Raw genomic sequence first — 13450 nt, forward strand, 5'->3', positions numbered from 1 at the left:
TAGTATGGTGTCTTTTTTCCTCCAGGTGACTCTGGGCAGACCCTTTCTAGCCACAGTGACCACAGGCGCCTCCCAGATAGGGTGGGGGGGCATTATCTGGGACAGACTCTCCAAGAATGTGGCAACCACATGAGTACCACTTGCACATCAGTGTTCTAGAGATGAGACTGGTGCTTCTGGTGTTGCAAGCACTTCAAGACTCTTTACCTACCGGAACTATTGCAATTCAGACAGACAATATGTCAGTGGCATGGTACATCAACAAACAGGGTGGGAACAGATCTTAACCCTTATCAGGAGGCCCTTCAAGTATGGCAATGGGTGATGTCTTCCCAATGTTTTCTGATTGTGATGCACATTCCTGGGAAATCCACCGTGATAGGTGACAGGCTCAGCAGGGCTATCCTCATGCCTCAAGAGTGGTCCCTGAAGCAAGAAGTTGCGGAATTGATTTTTCACAAATGGGGACAGCCATGCTGCAGTCTTTTTGCCACTTCCCTCAACAACAATGCAGCAGCTACTTCACCTTAGTTCCCCCACCAGGGCAGTCACCCAGGGATGCACTTGTTCACTATTGGCCTCTGGGACTACTTTATGCCTTTCCATCTTTTCCTCTGATCCCAAAATTACTTAAGAAAGCAACATCGCTGTCTTGCAAACTCATCTTCATTGCTCCTTACTGGCCTCATCAGATATTGTTTCTGTTTCTCCGCCATCATCTACAAGTGGAGCCTTGGATACTGGACCCAGTTCCGGACCTCCTGATGCATCAGTCAGGCATGCTTCATCCCTACCTCCCTCCAAACTCTCAAGCTGACTGCTTGGTTTCTCCACTTCCAGTCATATGCCAGGCTCGCCAAAATTTCACCAGCAGTACAGCACATCCTGGTTTCCTCTCACAAGCCTACTACCAGAAAGATTTACACTTACACTTACAAATGGAAGAGGTTCTCTTATTGGGCAAAGAATAATGATATTGATCCCTTCACTGCTCTGTTCACAAGATTCTTGATTTCCTGGTTGAAATGTTCAAATGAGGGGCAGCTGCAGCTGCAATTAGGGTCCAAATGGTGGCCATCTCCAATTTTCATGTGGGAAAGTTGGGTTCTAATATCATGTCCCCTAAGCTGTGCAGAGCATGCTTATGAGGTACAACTCTTTTATGGCCCCCAGGAAGAAACCCCCCATGGGACCGAAACTTTGTTTTAGCCACTCTGGTTCTTCCACCCTTTGAACCACCAGCATCTTGTCCCCAGAAATTTCTATCTTGGAAAACCCTTTTCTTGGTTGCCATCACCTCAGCTAGACAGGTTTCTGAATTACACACTTTATCTATTCACCTGCTGTATCTCATCTTTCACAAAGATAGAGTCTGTCTCAGAACCAATCCCTCCTTTTTGCCAAAGGTGTGTTCAGAGTATAATTTAAATCAGTCCATTGAGCTTCATGTATTCTTCCCCAGTTATGACAACAAGGCAGAGTATAGACTCCACCAATTGGATGTTCATAGAGAATTACACTTTTATTTACACAGGACCAAAGACTTCAGAAAATCAGATCAATTGCTTGTATCCTTTGCTGACAATAAACAAGGTTCTCCAGTTTCAAAAATGACCTTATCAAAGTGGCTGTCAGACACAATCAGCTATGCTTATGATTTGCATAAAAAGAAGCTTCCAGAGAAAGCCAGAGGACACTCAACCAGGGCCTTAGTTACATCTGTTGCTTTCCAAGCCAAAGTGTCTTCAGATTCAATCTGTGCAGCAGCAACATGGGCAAATCCTCATACCTTTATCACTCACTACAAAGTGGATGTGGTCTTCCGGAACAGGGCATCCTTTGGTTCCACAGTCCTGAAGAGTTTGTTCCAGTGAGCCACCCAAGAACCTGGTGCTGGGGACGTGGTACCAACCAGCAAGAATGAAGGCATGATGGGGACAACATAACATAAAGGAATTATGTACCTACCATAATGTTCTATGTTTGTTGTCCTTCATCTTGCCTTCCTTCTTGCACCCTCCTTCCTCCTTCCTGGAGGATTGAGAGGACTTCCTTCACTGGTTTCAGTGGCTAAGTTTCCTGTTGACATACCAGGTTAGTTGACCAGGCTTTGTTGTCCTTTTTTCCTCCTTAACTTTACATTTGGATTGTTCCTTTATACACAAGTGTTTCCTTTTGTGTAAGAGCTTAGTAAAAATTTGCATTTTGATTTTATGGTCTAGTGTGGGCTACCACAAAGGAGATCTGGGTAGCTACTGCTAGGCATGTTGGGATAGGGGTTAGCCTTGAGCCAGAATAAGTTCTTGAGCTATAGTAAAACGGCCGAGTCGTAGCCGAGGATCAGCTCCGAACCCAACCAGCAAGAAGGAAGGCAAGATGAAGGACAACAAACATGGAACGTTATGGTAGGTACATAACTTCTTTTTTTACTGTTGTTCCTGTTTTGTGTGGATTACACAGGCACACTTCAATTGGTAGGGCTGCTGTCTTACTGAAGAAAGAATTACTTTAACTGTGAGGAAGCAATGTTGACAATAAAAACAGATCCATGAAAATGCTTTCATTAAACTGTTTATTTGTCAATGTTTTAAACACGCCAGAAAAGACACCTTTGTAACAGTCACTTGCAGGAATTAAGGGTTTGCAAGAATGATGGGGAATGATGCTGACAGGTGATTCTGGGGTAGTTTTTCACAGCAGAAGTTGCCAGGTGTGGTTTGTTTTGGTGTTGTTATGGTGGCATATTCGAACAAACTCTGGATGTACTTCAGGGATTTCAGTATGTTTTACGGCTGGAAAGCTGTGCATGGCTCATTCACTGTTTTTCTCTTGGTATGTGGGGGGAAGTTATCAGTGATTGCAGTCAGTAGACCTTCAAAGCAGTGTTTTTGCTGGGGAACGTGCATCACACAGAGGTGCACTTGCAAAAAACAGCATGACATGCTGGCGGTAAAGGGCATACATAAACAGTAACATTGATTTGTTAATTTTTTTATTGATAACCCTGCATAAAGAAACCTTCACTTTGAAACAAAACAGTTTGTATGACATTTTCACTACATTAAGGGTCACATTTAAACATCAGGAAGCAACCAGTATTATCGCAAAAATCTGGTTGAGATAATACGTACGTACCGGCAAAATTAATAAATACAGTCAATAGAACTGCATTATGCAGACAACATCCAACAGTATACCCGATCTCTTTAACAACACTAGCAAATGCGGTAATGATGAAAATGTTAATGATAACTATGACTATCAATTTTAGTAATACATATATTTTTCTTCAACTTTACTTTCTCGTATACAGTAATGCCAACCATTTTACCAGTATGCTACTGCAAAAGTGTAGTCTGTGTACTCATTTTCTCTTTAAATGACTATTTGTATTTATTTGACTTTCAGTGAATGCTTAAAATACATTTGTTTACCAGCCATATATAAAGACTGTATATCCATTTCTACTGTCACTTACCCGTTTGATTGGAGATCTCTCCCTTAGAACACGGAATGCAGTCAAAGCAGCAAACAGGCTGTCCTCTACGGGGAGCTTTCCTGAAGCCAAAAGAGCAGGATTCACTGCACACTGACTGTGGAATCTGTGAAGAAGTGAATTCGGAAATGGTTAGCTTCATATGAAGAGAATTAAATAGATGAAAATGAAATCTGATATGTATCAGTACAGAAATACAAATTCTGAAAATTGTCAGAAGCTCCTTTTCTGTCTGGAATGATTAATTATATGCTGTATTTTCTCTAAAGCACCTTGACACTTCCTTGTGACTTAGTGGAAAACTGCTAATTGTGATAAACTTCCAAACTAGCACTCACTGTGAAAGATCTACTGAGAAGACAAGCCAACACTTTATTACATAGTTTCTTGATTCTTGTGAAACAGTAAGTTTATCCCTGGATACTAATTTGTTACCTGTAATATTCTGGGCTAGTAAATTAAAGCAAAACTTCTGTCTTCTGATCTAGCTATCATCAGCTATCATCCTTCTTAGCATTTTATAGAAATAACACCCAAACAAGTAGCTTTCCACTTTAAGAAAAAATATACTCCCTATTAATTTGAACCATGAAAGATACTCCACTGCTCACATCATCAAATATGTCTTTTCTTCAAAATTTGTCAGGGTTGCATGTTAGTTGCTTACTGAAAAAAAAATCACAGAATACTCTAATTCCTTTGTATTAGACATTATGCCTTCAAAGTTCCTTCAGCTCAGTTCCTCTGCTCTTGACTTTCTGATAATTATGTTCTTAACCTGCTGTATCTTAAAACTCTCATTTAAGAGTCTGTGGAAAAGGTTATTACACATTATCGTGTATGTAGGTTGATTATTTAATACTTCAACTAATTTCAGGCATAAAGTAATGTTTTACTACTCTCCGAGCTGTGAGAAAAAGACATTTATCCAGTAATGTTATTATCTGTACCAGATAATGTGAACATGTACACACACATAGACACACGTGCGTGCATAGAAACACACACACACACACACACACGCACACACACACACACACACACACACACACACACACACACACACACACACACACACACACACACACACACACACAAACATTCACTCACCCTTATACATTTGTATTCATTCTCCAACACACCCTCATACAGACTCAACATCCTCTTCCTAACCAACTAGTGCAACCAATCTGATAAATACACACACACACACACACACACACACACACACACACACACACACACACACACACACACACACACACACACACACACACACACACACATACACAGACATTCACTCACCCTTATACATTTGTATTCATTCTCCAACACACCCTCATACAGACTCAACATCCTCTTCCTAACCAACTAGTGCAACCAATCTGATAAATGCACACACACACACACATGCTCACACACACACACACACACACACACACACACACACACACACACACACACACACACACACACACACACACACACACACACACACACAAACTTAGACAAAAACTCAACCTCATTCCTGCCCCAACATACAAGGACAAACATGCATCACATATGCAACACACATACACTCACTGATATGCCCCGTACCACAGCTACTCTGTACTGACCTGCACGGCATACACTCACAAAGGAGTAAATGGATAAATGATCTCTTTTGACAGCATTCACTTTTTCCTCCTAGACTAAAACTTAACTAATTTAGGAGATGCAAATATTTCTGTGTTAGCATTAGCCACTCCCCTGCACTGAAGTAGTAGCATGTAGCCTCCCTATCAAGACAATGTTCTGTGCTGTGGTCACTGTAAGAGGGGATCTGTGGAGCTGGAGTGACCAATGAATCTGAAATACTTACCTTTCTGAGGTATGGCTTCCACATTACAGTGATCCTTTTCAAGTTCCTCCAACTGTGTATTAAGTAAGCGTCTGCAATATCATTGCACCTAATATCCCTAGATGTGCATAAATATTCAGTTTCTCTGAAAAATATCTAGTCCGCTAAATATAGCAACCATTCAGTCTTTTCTTTGGTTCTGAGCTCAGATTATTTTGGAAATTAGAGTTAAACCTTGCAAACTTCTTGCTGTACACGCCAGGATTTTATGGTTCCAGAGATCCTAATCAACATTATAAAAATTAAATGCATTTGTCTAGTGTAAAAATACCTAAAAGGTCAAATTTTTTACAATGACCTTGCTAGATGGAACAAAGAAATAAAAATGAGTTTTGCAAATGTTGTGCAAATCCTTTTAATAACTAAACTCAAAACGCAAAGCCTTCAGATAACAATATCCTTCCTCGGTGCTAAAAACACTTAAAATGAATAAATGCAATTTATATAATATATTCAATTAACATAATTAGTAGAGCCCATCAATCACATAACAGATACAATCAAGACACAACTAACTTCCTCAAAGCTATAGCTGACTATCTTAAACATATTTGTTAATGTGTCAACGCATTTCAAACTAACATTCACATTTATATCAGGTTTTGTATCTGCTTGGAGCATAATGATCCATTTATACTCAAACATTTCAAGCTTATTACCCAAATCACTTCCTCTACAGTTATTATAAAGAACTTCAATAACCGAAAATATGCTAATTTCCTCTTTCCATATAGTGTTTAGCTAGAGCATCGGTTTGTATATATCTACGAATGACAGACCTATGTTCAGTAATACACTCTTTTAATTTTCTATGAGATTTACTTACATAAAAAGCCACACATTTCACGCAGGTTGCAAGGTAAATCATATTAAATGTATTACAAGTCACAGAAAATTTGAAAATATAGTCATTACGAGTTTGAGGATATATAAAACTTTTTTCTATACAAATATGATCACAACAACGACAATTATAACATGGGAAAGTCACTAACTTACTATTTATTTATTTATTTATTTATTTTATTTTACATTTGTTGACCGGGGAAGTCCGACTGGAGGCAAGTCCATTTTCAGCGGAGGCCCGGGGAGATAAGCTCCGAATACATTTAAAAGAAGAACAACATAATAAGCAAAGATTACATAGAATTCAAACTTTGATAACAATAATAGTTATTATACTTGGTAAGACAATACTCAACATTCATAAATTCAACATGCAGACAGTGTTACAGTATAACATGTGAGATAATTAAAGATTATTAGTGTTAATCAGGTTTGTCACAGTAACATATCCAATTTTGTTCCAAGTACTGTTTGATAGTGGCTTTGAACTGAACTTGGGAGGGAAGCAGGGTTATAGTAGCAGGAAGTTTATTCCAGATTCTACCTACAGAGTTGGCAAATATGGCCATACCTGCTGAATTTTTGACTTTACTTGTTTCGATCTGTAGCTCATGAGATGAACATAACGATCTTGTGTTATTATAAGGGACGATATCTTTACTGAGGGCTGGTATATGATCAGGGTTTTTGAGTATTTTATTGGCCAATACTAGTATATTGTATTTAATGAGATTGGGAAACTCCAACCAACCTAGATGTTTGAGGTTGGTACAGTGGTGGGTTCTAAAAGGTGAGCCTGTAGCAAATCTAGCAATGTGATTGTAGCAGGTTGTTAGTTTATTGAGATCAGCTTTACATGTATTGAGTAGCAGCGGAGAAGCATATAGGAGGGTAGAAAGTAGGTGAGAGTGAGCTATGGCTATTTTAGCAGTAAGGGTGAAGAAGGTTTTTAGTCTATAGAGTGAGCCAAGTTTTTTGTTGATGGATTTAATGGTATGCTTGATATGGAGGTCAAATTTCAGATAGTTATCTATGGTAACACCAAGCAGTTTGGTATTAGTGTCCGGGGAAATAGTTGTCCCATCTTTAGCTTGGATGGTAAAGGAGAGTGGAATAGACCTTTGAGTTGGAGGAAATATAAGCAGTTTTTTTTTTGGGGGGTTGAACAGTAAACGACATTTGAGTAGCCATTCTTCTACAACTGTAAAAGCTGATTGGGTGTCCCTTGTTAGTTCATCCTGGGTTTTAGCTGCACAGATCAAAGTGGAATCGTTCGCATACTGTATACATTTGATGTTTGGTATTATAGTTGGGAGATCATTAATAAAGATGGAAAACAGTAATGGAACTAGTATGGAGCCTTGTGGAACTCCTATAGTATTGGGTAGGAAATTTGAGAGCTTATTTTGCCAGATAACTGCCTGTTTTCTGTCTTGGAGATAGGATTTAAACCAAAGGAGGGTACTGGGGTGTAGTCCAAGTGACTGCAAAGTTGAGATCATAAGATGATGGTCAACCATGTCGAAGGCCTTAGAGAGGTCAAGGAAAAGGGCAGATGAGGTGATATTGTTGTTACAGTAGAAATTAATAGCATTGTTGAAGGATAGTAGGGCAGTGATAGTACTATGATATGGCCGAAAACCATGTTGAGTTTCAGCCATTAAGTTGTTATTGATTAGGTATTGCATAAGTTGTTTGTGTATACATTTCTCCATAATCTTGGCTAATGGGGAAAGTATAGCTATTGCTCTATAGTTGGAATATTCAGTGGAGGGACCTCCTTTATGCAGGGGAATAACATAAGATGTTTTCCATATTGAGGGCACTTTGGCTTCAGTAATGGTACGATTGATCAGTATGGAGATGGGATAGGCAACCGCTTCAGCTGTCAGTTGTAAATATTCCACTGGGAGTTGGTCGGCAGATAGGGTAGTGGTTTTTAGTTTTTTGATAGCTTACAAATATAGGAGGTAGGTACTGGTTGCAAACGGAAGACATTTTGGGTAGAAGAGATATAGTTATTGTCGTCCGTGGGACTGTTCGGAAGTTGGCTTGCGAGTGCTTGAATGCTTTCAGTAAAGAAATGATTGAAGCCATCAGCGACCTGTTCCGTGGTTTTATTAACACTGGCGGAATGGTTGGGGGTTGAGGTTTTACCAGGACGGAGTAGTTTATTGAACCCTGCCCCGAATTTTTGAGGGTTATTCTGAGTATTGACCTGTAGTTTAAAGTAATAAGTTTTTTTGTCAGATAGGACAAGTCTTTTTGTCTCATTTCTAGCCTGTCTGAATTTGTTATAATCCTGGGGGGTTTTGGTGGTTCGCCATATGATCCATAGTTTGTTTCTGTTGGTGATTTTGGTTCTGGCTTCTTTGGAAAGCCAGGGGACATTTTTGCTTTTTATTCTTTTATGACGCATAGGAGCATGGAAGTCGAGGATTTCTAAAAATTTGTTATTGAAGTAAGTCAGGGCTTCTTCTAAGCAAAGATGATTTAGTATAGTCCAGTTGCAGGACTTTAGTTCTAGCTGAAGTTTGGTAGGGTCTAAGTATTTTTTATTTCTAACCATTCTAAAAAGGGATGGTTGTGGAATTTTAATTTTATGTTTGATGACGTTGGTTAGGAAGTGATCACTAAGATCGTCTGGGAGTATTCCTGTGGTGTAGTTTTGGGAATCTCTATTTACAAGTATCCAATCCAGTATACTTTCTTTGTGAGAGCGTTTGTCAATTCGGGTAGGGGACGCAATTTTTTGGGTGAATGTGTGGAGGTTGATGTGAGTAGAAGGGGATTCAGATGAACAGGAGCCCCAGTCTACATTAAAGTCACCCAGAATAGGTGTTTATTGAGTATAGTGAGAGGATAGCCAGTGAAGTGTATCTTCAATAGTAGATACATTATTCCCTGGAGGAATATACAAACAGATAATATTGATACTTTTACTTTTATTGAGTTGCAATTTAGTGGCTAGTATTTCAGTGTTATTTATCTGAGGTGGTTGGATGGTTTCTATTGTTACATCAAGTTCCGATTTATAGAGGATGGCTACCCCCCCCCCCTTTCCTAGCGTTCCTATCCAATCTATGCATACTATACCCAAGAGGAAGTATTTCAATATTAGTTGTAGCTGGTTTAAGCCAGGTTTCAGTTAGACATAGGATCTCTGGGGTATAAACATCTAGAAGGGCATGTAAGTCATGTGTTTTTTTGCATACACTTCTAATGTTGAGATGACAGATTAAGAGGGAGTTGGTGGGTCTACTGATACAAGAATTATTACTTTTACAATCGAATGGTAAGTCTTTGGTAGAAGGGCCTGGATTTGGATGGATATCTCCACTGATAGTTAGTTTTAGCATGAATTGAGAGATACTATGCTTTAGCTTGCTAAAGAGTTTGTCAAAATATCTGGCTTTCGGGCTGGTGAGAGATAGGCGGAGGTATTGTTGGATAATATATGAGGATATATTCTGTTTGGTATTATTGCCCTGGTTTAGTGTAATTCTGAAAGAGGCAATTTTTACATCTGGGGCTTTGGTGTGTCCTATCGTGGAATAGAATGTGTTAAAGTGCTGATTTTCATACATAGTTAGGATGTAAAGTGTGATAAGGGTTGGTAGCGTGGTTTGTAGGAACATTCTGGTGATTTTCATTTTTAAGTTGGCTTACTAGCAACAGTGGAAACTAAATACTTCATATCTTTGTAACACAGATAGATTTTAAGATTGGAACAGTTCTTATAAGTAAAGTTTATCACCAATATATGCTCTTAAATCTGGTAGTATTTGTAAAATTCTCCAATAGTTTCTAATTATCTCTTTCACATGTTTTATATATACATTATAAGTAGTTATATAATGTACACTTTTATCATTGCAAGCATTATTTCTAACTTTATTATTTACATAATTAGAGAAATATGGTGTAACAGAACTATCCCTATTCTTAATTATTTCATCTATAGCTGTATCTAATAACTTAGAGCTATAATCTCTATTTTGAAACTGTTATAATTTCATTCATTTTTTTCTTGAAAGCACTGATCATTAGTATTCAATCTACTTACTCGAGAGAGCGGGCTTTTAACTATACCTTTAAAGGTATGCTGAGGATGCATTCTCTTATTATATAAATAATGATTGACATGAGTCTCTTTCTTATGAATACGTTTATTAATAATACCTTCATTATAACTAATTAAAACATCTAAAAATTGTATATTTTTATCCGAATAGTTCATTTTAAATTTTTGGAATGTCACAAATGTATTGATATACTCCAGAAATGTATTTAAATTAATAATGTTCCATGTCCATATAAAAAAAACTCATCATCCATGAATCGTTTAAAGTACAGTACTACCTTTCTTCAAGATGGTCTATATCTGACTATTAAATGGTGACAAAGCCATGGTCTTAAACTCAATGCTAATAAATCCATAAGTGCATCCTTTGGGAAATCAACCATCCCATCTAATTACCATGTTAATAATACACCCCTAAGAGTTAACCAAGTGGTTAGGGATCTGGGTATACAAAGAGACAGTCGACTTACCTTCGACCATGATGTGGCCACAGCGTTGAGGAAAGCCCTTTGTGTTGTGCGACTTAAAAGTAAGGGCATGGCATCTAGGTCCAAAGGGGTCATTATCCATTATACTCTGCTCATCTCAGACCAGTCAAACAGTACAATGCTCCCTTTGGTATGTACCTGACCAGGCATTTGCAGCAACTAGAGCAAACTCAATGGTTCCTTACAAAAAGAGTACAAGGCATAACAAATCTGCCTTTTCCAGAGCACCTTAAAGCCCTTTTCCTCTACTCAGTTTGCTATAAAAGGAGTTTTTTTTAAGATGCATATATAAGCTAATTACCAGTCAGATATTCTTTGGAAGATGCATAAATGCTTTCTTCAAGCAAGACTACATAATTAGAAAAATGGATTATAGAATAGGGAACTAAACTGACCAAATGCAGGGAGGTAGCTCTATTTATTTCCTCACACCCATCCCAGAATCATAAGGTGCAACTATCACAGCCTAGAATGGAAATCCACTTGATTCTAGACAGAAAATCTATCTAATACATATGCATCCTTAATAAGTGGTACATTTATAAATCATACAATTATTAGACATTTAATATATATTTTAATCCCTTACTTGTTAGTAATAAGTTACTCAGCTATGTTACAATGATACAAAAACCTAAATACCATGCAATGTTAGTCAATAATGTTTTCTATTTCTTGTACTATTTCCATTTTAACTTATTGTTTTGGTTAAAAATAAAAATAAAAAAAGAAGTATTGGCTGAACAAATGGGTATAACTAAGGAAATGATTTTGAACTGGAATACAGAATCTGAATTGACTAGACATAATAAGGGCCTGTTAAGTTTAATTCAGGTGGTTGCCAAAAACAATTGCTAGAAAATGGAAATCAAAATCTAAACCAGGTGTATTCAGTTTTGAACATTGTAACAGAGATAAAAGAATCAGAAGTGGGATTTTTAGAAAAGGGAAGGAATAAATTACATAGAAAAAATGGAAATTGTGGGAAAAATACATGCAGACTAATTGTTTTGGTGGAGGAGACAGGTTTAAGGGAAGGTAAGAATTGAGCAACTTACCTGATTTTGGATTGATTATAATTGTTTAAAAGCATGTATATGATGTATAATGTTTGTAACTGTGAATGTTAACATGCTTGGTTTTCTTTTATATAACTCTATGTCTGCCTATGTCTTAAGTGGTAATTCAATAAAGATGTTAAAAAAGAATGCTGAACACTCAGTAAATACAAGAAGAAGAACTAATGAGCTGAATAAAGAAAAAAATAAATAAAAACTAAGCAAAAGCTACAAAAGTTGTCAAGAAGGAACTAAAAGGAGAAATGAACTTGGAAAATTGATTGTTATCAAACTCAGACCTAGGGCAAGGAATCTATGGTTCTTTTCTGGAATTTAGTTAAATCAATACAAAATCTGAAACTTATATGCAAGAGAATGGTAACAATATTAAAATGGCTACTCCAATCTCCCTCAGAATGTAATACAGGAGAATGAAAATTTAAAAGCAAAAGAAGCAAGTTCAGAATTAAAACTAAATACTGTCACAACATTTTTCTCACATCAGGAGGACAGACCATATAGGAAAGGCATCAAAATCATGTAAGATTATTCTCAACAACGGCAGTAAAATAATTTTCCAACCCAGAAGTCACTTTAGAGGAACTGGAGGGAGCAGGGTGCCATCAAGGGGAGCCACATGAATCACAGCCCAGCTGTGAGTCTATTAGTGTGGGTGTGGACAGGGTCGCAAAGATACACAATGAAAGAGCCACGGAACTATTCCACTTACACCAAACATATCAAACACTAGAAGTAGAAATTATCCACTCTTTCAGAGTAAGGGGAACAGCAAGATATGTGGAAAAAGGTAGTCTTCCACAGGTAACATCAAAAGAATAGACTTTTACAGAAAATCGGGCATCTTTAATTTTAGAGGACAATAGATTACATATACAGTATGCATGCTAACAGTATTTAGCCTGCCTGTGTGCCAAATTGGACAATTTTCTAATTATGACAATTTCTTACGTCATTTTTTGATGTGGGTCATGGTGACATATTAAAAGATCAATAGCTAGCTGTAAAACATGTCTGGATGCCGGAGTTAGTCTCAAAATCACCTATTAACCAACAAGACAGAAAGATAGATTGAATAAATAAGGGGACTTAACTAAAGCAGAAAGAAGAATGAGAAAAAACAAACTTTAGCATAAGGAGAAATGCAAGAATGCTGTATAAGAAGAGATTCATGTTAGAGTCAGGAAGGAATCTACCTACTATTTCCAAGAAATACCTGTGTGATATAAACTTTGATGCAGAAACCTAAGCTGGCAAAAACGTTCCAAGGAGTACATGGGTCAATGACTGTATATGTAATACATTCAAAATGAAAAATGCTGATAAGAGAAAACTGGTGCTAAAAGAGATGCAAAAGACAGTGCAGGATAACTCTTTATAAGAGTGAAACTAAAACATAATAAAAAAGGAAACATTTGAGTACTGGACAATGGCAAACGAAACCTGAAGTACATATGAAAGCTCGTTGTGAGTACAGGTCAGGCTTCAGTGAGCTGGGGCTGGAGAAGCTAGAGTGCCTCTGATCTTTTTTCCACCCATCTCCTTTCTTTATGAAAG

At 37.6% G+C, this 13450-nt stretch overlaps 1 protein-coding gene across 1 annotated transcript in view; it reads right to left on the bottom strand.

Annotated features, from left to right (window-relative positions):
- Positions 1-13450, bottom strand: part of LOC122801273 (vomeronasal type-2 receptor 26-like) — a 195731-nt gene that overhangs the window by 114197 nt on the left and 68084 nt on the right. The window contains exon 3 of the mRNA XM_044070822.1: positions 3479-3602. Within this exon, the coding sequence (XP_043926757.1) occupies positions 3479-3602 (124 nt within the window). The remainder of the gene's footprint in view (positions 1-3478; positions 3603-13450) is intronic.

Source organism: Protopterus annectens, chromosome 4.part1 (genome assembly GCF_019279795.1).
Source record: "Protopterus annectens isolate FY-2018-M chromosome 4.part1, PAN1.0, whole genome shotgun sequence".
NCBI lineage: Eukaryota > Metazoa > Chordata > Ceratodontiformes > Protopteridae > Protopterus > Protopterus annectens.